The sequence below is a fragment of the Ictalurus furcatus genome, chromosome 28 (assembly GCF_023375685.1).
Source record: "Ictalurus furcatus strain D&B chromosome 28, Billie_1.0, whole genome shotgun sequence".
Lineage (NCBI taxonomy): Eukaryota > Metazoa > Chordata > Actinopteri > Siluriformes > Ictaluridae > Ictalurus > Ictalurus furcatus.
Genome location: NC_071282.1, coordinates 14,106,988 through 14,116,418, shown reverse-complemented (window position 1 = coordinate 14,116,418; position 9,431 = coordinate 14,106,988). Strand labels below are relative to the sequence as shown.

The 9,431-nt window shown below is 34.7% G+C and overlaps 1 protein-coding gene across 1 annotated transcript; it reads right to left on the bottom strand.

The window, feature by feature from the left end:
- Nucleotides 1-3,550: 3,550 nt before the first annotated feature.
- On the bottom strand, nt 3,551-6,384 carry sebox (SEBOX homeobox). The gene is made up of 3 exons (XM_053617613.1): nt 6,002-6,384; nt 5,262-5,554; nt 3,551-4,239 (listed from the first exon to the last, which is right to left on the bottom strand). The coding sequence occupies exons 1-3, from the start codon at nt 6,099-6,101 to the stop codon at nt 3,577-3,579; spliced, it is 1,056 nt and encodes a 351-aa protein (XP_053473588.1). The 5' UTR covers nt 6,102-6,384; the 3' UTR covers nt 3,551-3,576.
- Nucleotides 6,385-9,431: the final 3,047 nt, after the last annotated feature.

Here is a 9,431-nt window from a genome sequence, read left to right as displayed (position 1 = left end):
ATCTGAAATCAGCGCCAGACAGGGGAATTACATGCAATGATGTTGTAAAAGGAAAGTGATAAACTGATCTCAGGTCAGCCCAAAGCGGCATCTATGTATGTGTATATGATTCTGCTTCAGGCGGATCTGAGATCAGTAACAGAAAGGTGACTTGGCGGCAATGATGTTGTAAGAGAACGGGATAAACTGATGTCAGGTCAGACTAAGGAGGTGTGCATATTGTGCTTCTACTTAATTGGAATCAAATACACATCCTTTAACCCATTTAATCCAAAATGTATCCCTGCTATATGACCTGAATTTTACTTTAAAAGTTGTATTAGACTCAGTTGTTTAAAGTGACCTATCATATCATATAACAAATAATTTCTCCAGCTATAACTTATAACAGAAACTAAGTTGTCTTTAATACATTGCACAATATTAAATGTAACTATACACAATGTCACCTTTTATACCTCATATATTAGACCATTTAAAAAAGTGTACCAAAATTTTACTTAAAGCTATATTATGGCTTGGTAGGTATACATATGTCCTTTGATAGAGATTAGATTTTTTAAAATCATGCTTGAAGTTAATGTCGCTAGTAAAATGTTAACATGAAATCCTAAACTGGAAGGATGTGCTTATTTTGTTAAAAGGTGGACAGAAATATAACACTCATGGTCAGTCTATAGGCCTCTATCATGGATCCCACTTTGGGAACCTGTGCTGGTTAACCTGGCTATAAGTATTATTTTCCTGTCCAGCTTGCAGAAAATAAGCACATATCCCTCAGATATACCCAAGATTAAAGGATGTAGTCGCTGCATCTGGAACTCACACAGTCAAACTCACACAAAGGTATATCAGAGTAAGACTGTAGATTTGACACCCGGATTAGGGGATTTTATTTTATTTGAAGATTATTTCACTGTAGAGATTATTATGATACACAGTGATCAGTGTCCAGTAGATCGGGCAACCTGTGAGGTCTGGAGTCATATCTCCTCTGTAATAACCACAACTTTAATAAACCATCCAGATCCTTAAATCCACATGTAGCCTAAGCTCCTGATAAGCTGAGAGGACATAGAAATTGTTTGGTTTTTTTAAACATATATTTTTAATTTTTGATATTGTTTGTTTGGAACATCCATTTATTGTATTTCCAAGAAGAAAAATAAATTATTAGACAAAAATCACCACTTATAGCTTAAGTTATAAAGGATTAAAAAAACAAACAAAAAACCCCCAAACAAATACAGTAATACCTTTGGCAACAGAGGCAACACCTGTTCAAATATAAAAATGTTCTAGAACAATACATATATAATACATATGACAGAGATTAAGACAAACACACACATTTTACATGTTAATGTATTTGAATTTGAAGAGAGAAAGGTCTCATGTAAACTGATTTATACTGTTGGTAAAAGTTGGATGTTGTGAAACATTTATGGTGTATAATAACCATACAACCCAGTACCAGGGTTTACTTTTAGTAGTAGCATCAAACTGATACATTGCATTTGTAAATAAATAAATAAATAAATAAATATTACACTTAAATATAGCACTGTACTGGAATGCATGCATGAGTTATATGTATAGGAAATGCTTATAATATATATTTTTTCATTGTTCATGTGTTAGGAGTTATAAATATTTGAGGTCATTCTTGACTTTTAGTATTTTATGTAAACAATGTACAGAATCTCCTTTTCCTGATTTTTTGTTAGTATTTTTTAATTAAAGTTTAAAAAAAAAAATTTTTTACAACAGTTTTCCAGATACCAACAGCATCTCTGATGGGATGGGGGTGCATTAGTGCCTATGGAATGGGCAGCTTGCACATCTGGAAAGGCACCATCAATGCTGAAAGGTATATACAGGTTTTAGAGTAACATATGCTTCCATCCAGATTCCATCCCATCTTTACTTCTGAGAGACTCTGTCTCTCTAAGATACTCTTTTTATACCTAATCACGTTACTGACCTGTTGCCAGTTAACCTCCAGCTGTTTCTTTTTAGTAACACTTACTCTTCCAGACTTTTGTTGCCCTGTCCCAACTTTTTTGAGGCGTGTTGCGGCCATCAAATTCAAAATTACCTTTTTTTTCTTAAAATGGTACATTTCCTCAGTTGAAACATTTGATATGTTTTCTATGTTCTATTGTGAATAACATATGGGTTTATGAGATTTGCAAATCATTGCATTCTGTTTGTATTTACATTTTACACCGTGTCCCAACTTTTTTGGAATTGGGGTTGTACCACAGTGCTGTTTAGTATTAGATTTTGATTTGAAGTTTCCATAACAGCAGCTCTGAAAGGATTTTTTTTTATTAATAATGTGCTCCTTCTAAAATATTTTTTTCTATATATTAATTTATATAGGGACTGTATGGGTAATCCTCCAAAGATTAGAATCTTTAGAGATTAGAAAGATTAGATGTAAAAATAACATGTATGTGTTGATATGGTGAAGCTTTCTGTGAGAAGATGTTTATTTGGAAGGAGTCTCCAGTATCAGTGCTTTGAACAGAGGTAAAACTGCAACTTTAAGTTTTCCAAAAAAATATTTGGGGGGGGGGGGGGGCATCATAGGGGGCTTATCGCTGATATAACATAAGTGATAACAGGACATAACTTGTTTTGTGCACATGCTAAAACATTTCAATGTGACTGTATGATGCGTTAGTCATTAATCATTAAAATTATTATAGTAGCATTGGCAATAGCAAATTGCTGTTGTATAATAGGAATAAAACAGGTGATGCTATTGGAAAAGAATACATTTAGGAGTTTTAACGTTAACTTCATCACGCCACATGGTCATTGATTATTTTCCTATAACAGCACACACTATTATTTTTTTTATTCCTTACATAGCGGTGTCTGGCTTTTTGAAAACTATCCTTATGACATTTATTTAAATACAACATTTTTAAATGTAGCATGGCTCAACTTGACATAGCTGAGGTAAAGTCACTGGCTCTCTTCAAACAAAGAATTTGCTAAACTCATTTAAACAACAATAAATCCAGAAAAAAAATTGGCTTGAAGTCTGTATTTGTCGATACTAACTTCTATCCAGTAATGTCAGTGTTAGAAAACCAAGACAGTGTTTTATGTACAGTTTTATGGAAAGCATAAAAAGAAAAAACAAGAATAGGAAAAGACAGATTACACACACACATATACACATAAACAACTGAATAAACTGTTACTAATATATATATATAGTAACAGTTTATTCAGTTGCTTATAGCTCAAACACAGATAGAAATACCACATTTGATCATAAATATTCAATCACAAATATTTAATAAAAACAGAAGGAGATACTTATATCCCTGGCATTATTTTCAATATTAGTGAAATATAATTTCCAAATATTGTACATTCAACACAAATATAAAGACTGAATAATGTTGGTATTAATATTATAAAAGCTCACAAAGAGCTTAGACAGGGCATGGTCCATGTTGCGTATATTAATAATAAAAACTATGTAAACTCTGTAGGATTGGGTTGAAAGGGTTAGATGAATTGTTTTTAGTTCATTAAAAAATTCAGCAGTTGCAGTCAGAAGTCGGCCAGGTTGGTGACTACAGCAGCACTGTAGATCAGGTCAGAGATGTCTCCTAGGGAAGTCTGAGGGTAGTGCATAAGGGCCTGTCCCTGTCTGTGCATGCTTCCCTGCCAGCAGCTTTGTGCAGAGTGTGAAGGAACTAAGTGGTCCATGGGAACAGACGTATACCCGCTCTGATTAATGTTACACTGAGGTTTCCCTGAGAAGCCTCCAGATGATGCTGCATGGGTGCCAATCTCAGCACACTCGCTCCACTGGTGCTGGGATAAGGAATGCATTGGCCTTGTCATCTGATCCATTGAGACATAGTGACTTCCAGCTGGTTTCGAGGGCTGGCTTCCCCAGGGGAGCGCTCCAGGGAGGTCAGGAGATATGGTTGGGACCGGAGGTGTAGGCTGGGGCTGATTCTGAGACCAGGGACACAATGCTTGCCTCACCCAGTCCAGGTCAGATATCTGTTGTTTATCATTTGCATTAGACAGCTGGTAAACTTCAGGTGTGTTCCTCTGGCCTGCAGCAGAAGAAACTGTAAGAGTGGGACTGGGATGAGGGAAAGTGATTTCTGAGTTATAATTAGACGTGACTGGATTTTTCTTCATGGGTCTGGTCAGTCTGCCACTCTTGATGCTCCGAGCACGTCTATTCTGAAACCACACCTGGGAAAGGAAAAGTTAATTAAAAGTTAATTCTGTAAACCTTCAAGCTAGACATAGTACGAGTAATCATAAAGGAAAATAACATGGATGCTTTACTTGGAACCTCAAATAGTAAGCAATCTGTACATCATGATGATCACGCTGACTAAAGGAAATGGTCTGAGTACGTCACGTGACGTGAAGATTTTACATAATGTAAATTATCTATATACAAGAAAACATAATTATATATATATATATATATATATATATATATATATATATATATATATAATTATTATTATGTTTTCATGTATATAGATAATTTAATTTAAATTTAGATAATTAAAAAATTTAATAATTATATATATATATATATATATATATATATATATATATATATATATATATATGAGGACATTTTATATATTCATAATAACTTATTAATGTTTAGTTAAAAGAGTGTTGTAGATACACATTATTTCAAAACAAAAATATATAAATAATAAAAAATAAACATAGAATGAATATACAATTAAATATAAAGTGATAGTATATTTATTTATTAAATAAACTGTTGGATGGGCATGTGGTCCAACTTTTTATTTAAAAAAACGTGTTTATGTGAGTAATATATGATCAAAATGGAGAGAAATGGAGAAAGAAAAGTGCGTTTCAACCTGTTAAATTGCATGTGTGACGTCATTTGGATAATATAATACGTTAAATAAAACCAAATACACATAACAAAAAAAATGAATGAAGTATTTGTAAAACAACAACAATAGCTACTAATAATTACATGTGAAATGAAAACACATGTAATACGTGTGGAAAATAAGGTTTAAAAGTGCTGTCTTTTCTGTAAAGATGCAGGGGGAAAACATAATAATGGTTTCTTGTAAGTCGTCATTAAAGGTGACATTAAAATAGCCTAACATAGCAGTATAGTGACTGCGTAAGAGTCAGTCCGCATAATTAGCACCGAAATTAAAAAAAAGAAAAATAAATAAACCCCTAAATCATTACTGAATTAATCAAACAAGACACTGTGAATAGTTATGAGAGCTGTGTACCTGGATCTTGCTCTCGGGCAGCAGGGTGAGAGCAGCGAGTCTCTCCCGCAGTGTGATGTCGGGGTATGGAGTCATCACAAAAGCGCGCTCCAGCTCCGACAACTGCGCGCGGCTGAAAATCGTCCTTTTCCGTTTCCTCTGTGCTTCCGGTTGCATAGTCCGATCTGCCTCCGGAGAAGACAGTGCGTGATCGTTTACAGCATCTGAAAACATCGAATAAAGCCATGAGAAATTGCTTTTTAAATCTGAAATCATCGAATAAACGAATTATAAATTGTAGTGGAGCTGCGGTGGATTTTACGCACAAAACGCACAGGGAGTTTTCAATTCATTAAGGTTCTTAGAAAACTTTTTTTTTAATAGGCTCACCTCTCTTCATTTACGCTTTTGAAATAATGTATCTTTTTGTATATGATTTCTCCCTTACCTCTATTTTTATTCCCATTTTAATTGAATTAAATGAAATAATTAATTTAAGTCTTAAGTAAATTGCTGTTTTGTTCTTGGAACTCCGCAAATTAGCTTTTTATTTATTATTATTATTATTATTATTATTATTATTATTATTATTATTATTAATTTAACTAGTTTCAACTGTGATGTGAATTAATCTGGGCCTAAATCTAAGTCTAAATTTTGTGATGCCCGGCTAAATTCTTACAACTGTCATCAGTCCAAACAAAATGCTACATTCTCTCAGTGCTCACCTGCAAAGCGAGCTTCGCATTTGTTGAAGATAAAGTCCATTTCTCCGTCTTCGTTCATTTTATGAACATAATCACATGTCTGGTCCAAAAACAATGCCATAACTCCGCAGTTTACGCGCAGCGCGCTGAAATCTCTCCAAAACGCACAAATCCGTCCACGTCCTGCCCTGGAATGTATCTGAACTTCACATCCACCTTTATATCTTTACCTTTCACACCCCAATCCCCCCAACCCCCAACCCCAATCCATGAAGTGTTGCTCTGTGTGTGTGTGTGTGTGTGAGCTAGTGTCTTTGATCCTCCAACTTAATCCGGACAAAATGGCTTTGGGTGCAATGTCTAGACCGAACAGGGCAATTTAAATTCTGATTACTTTTATTTGATCCTTAGAGATAGATAGATAGATAGATCTGGAAAACTCTCAAATAATCAAAACGCGATTTAGTAACTTTAATAGACCCATTCTGAAGTTCTTAAACCAGAAACGACATTTTAATACCAAAACATTGCTTCAAACTTTTCAGATATTTTTTTTTTAAAGCAGAGCCCCCAAACACACTATTAAACACATCTGACTACATTTATCCCACAAAATGTTAACTAACTTCAGTGAACTTGACTGCATGGTTCTATTCCATAGTAAATATTATTGTGGTGAATTATTTTGGAGTCCTCTTTGTAGGGTGTATGTGATTTGGAAGGTCTCCATTGATGTCTGATGGATGTCCTGCCCACAGAAGCTATGTCATCATTGGCCTTTTCTCATGCAAATTACCACACATTTTCACCTGGACGCATTTCTTCCAAATATCAAAGGCTTCTAGGCCTAGAGGCTTAAACATTCTGTCTTTAGAAAGATATCTGATCCAGTCTACACAAATCCTTCATGCTGGATAAACACCTGTGTTTAATTCACTCTAATGGTGTTCATTTGTTTCCAGAACTGGAATCAACACTGACAAAATATTTGTTGTGTGTATTTCCTGACATCTGACCCTGAAAAGTTGAAGTGCACACAAACCTTTCCTGAACGAGCCTGAATCTGTATCTATAACATATTAGAAGCATGATTTTACACTACATTATGCCTCATGCACTCATGCACCTTCAACCCGGAAAGCAATCTTATAAAAATGTAAATATGGAAATCAATAGCCTGCATATTTACGCGCGACATCCTGTCTAAATCTGATCCGGTCTGTTATTCTAATATTAAAGGTCTGAATTATTATCTAAGCTCTGAGCGTGATGATACATGATAGATGATGATATGACTTGGAAGGATTAAAACCTGCAGACAATAGTCTGCTGGAATAAACAGTAATCTGAGCCAAAGATTACTTCACTAATCTGTGTTCCTGAACTTCACCGCCATGATCTTCGAGCTACTCTATAATATTTGATTTGGGGTTTTTTTTTTTTTTAATGCAATGTTTATTGTTTTCGTGATATTTGCTTTTTTTTTTTTGCACACAGTGCATGGAAGAAATGTCCCTCGTGATACAAGGGTGTACAAATCTTGTTTTTCATGAACTATAGCCTAGTTATAGATTAAAGATCATGAAGAAAATTCTTGTGTGCATATTTCCATCCCCATTTTTTAGTAAGTCCAATTTTCATGACTTTTTTATTTTATTTTTTTTTAATGGAGAGAAATATGCAAATCTACAGCCTACCCCTTTTCGACGCTCCTCGTGCCCTCATTAGCATAATTAAAGCTGGGCCAGCGCTCGCGCGTGTCGAATACACACAACACCGACACGCCGGATTCCGGAGGCTCGCGCATGAACGACCCATTAACGGCATCATTAGTGACAATCACACGAGGAGACAAAAAAACAGACACAGCACCTCAGACTTAAGACCTAAGAAGCACTAAAATTCAATTGATCAAAACATTCCTCAAGAGGCGCTTGTAGGATTTATGGATTTAGGGGGTGTGACATTATCTGTGTACAGGATGTTTAGTGCTCCAGACATTCCTATCTGTATCTGTATTCGGATTTATACTTGACTTTCCATCATCCGACTCAAATAAAACTCTGAATTCCTACTAGGAATCTCAGTGAAGGCTCTTCAACCCGGCGTGACGTCAAAGCAACATGGCTGCTCACAGCACCAACAGTGAACAATGTAGCACTTCATTATTTTTAAGTGAGTTATACTGTATAGACAAGCATTAGTTTTAGATCAATCAACTTACAGGTATATTGACTTGCTTGTGCAAAAAAAGGCAGTTTAGAAACATGGCTAGCTATTTTATTTACAGTCAAGGTACCAAGAGTCAATGATCAGTGTGATGCAAATTGTGGGTGGAGGGAATTAAAAAAAAAATTAAAATAATAAACAAACACAGAGACAGACATAAATAAAGTATCTATAAATGATAAATCTACTGTATAGCACTGTTTATACAGTTTGTTGTTTATAAGTAAATATACATCACTTATCACAGTTAGCTGGCTAGATTTCTGTTAACAAAATGGATGTACCTGTGGGTTTTTTTTTTACCGGTTGTGTAGCCACAAAGTGGTAATGCTTTCAAACTCAGCAATAAACGCAAAGTTGGCATGGCCTAATCTGGAAGCATTTTTTTTTTAATTAAATACAAATCTTACCACTATGCCCTACTCAAGAGATAGAAACGCCAGTAATGTCAGCATGTTATACAGTTGTAACACAGAAATGCTGTGAACACATCACACAACACGATCATTCTTTGTCCCGTGAGTTCTTGCACCTGTATGAACACAAAAATAATTTGTTGCGTTCAACTTAATGCTGTGTGAACATTTCTGGTAAGCTTTCCAAACTATAGGAACTAAAGAAATATTACTTTTACAGGAGTGGTGTCTAGAAGACCTCACAATAATTCAGTTATATCAATGATGTACTAATTGAAATTATCATATAGCAATGTTTGTATTGTTTGTAGGTCTGCGTATCTTATACATGGAAACATGAATATACTGTAGTATAGCTTTAAAACAAGTTTAAAGCTACACCATTAGACCTTAAGGACCACTCATGTACCCTTTTAAAGCTTTATTCTGATTAAAGGTACATCACACACATCTTTCCATGTCTCAGGTACCACCAGAGCAGCAAGAAAAAGTACAGTCCTTTATGGTACCTTTATTTCTAATAGTGTGTATAGTCAGGGTCACTACATCAGGGACTAAATTGTTATAGTATATACACTTTAGAGAGTGTTGTGTTGTGACTTGAATAAAAAGTTAGTCATGTATTCATTAGTCGTTAACTAGAAGTGATCATTTTACAACAGCTAAAACGAATTTCAACCATTATACACGCTTATACTGTATGTAATCATTCACAAAACACTTAACTCATGAACAATAAGTTTATTTTTAACATACATGTTACCATGTACATTGTAGTTGAAAAGTTTCATTCAGGCAGTTAAAGT

Coding starts and splice junctions, on each gene's coding strand:
- sebox (XM_053617613.1), bottom strand. CDS start 6,101: ATGGCATTGTTTTTGGACCAGACATGTGATTATGTTCATAAAATGAAC. Junction 5,555..6,001: donor ATGCGAAGCTCGCTTTGCAG/GTGAGCACTGAG, acceptor TATAATTCGTTT/ATTCGATGATTTCAGATTTA. Junction 4,240..5,261: donor ATAACTATTCACAGTGTCTT/GTTTGATTAATT, acceptor TTCCTTTCCCAG/GTGTGGTTTCAGAATAGACG.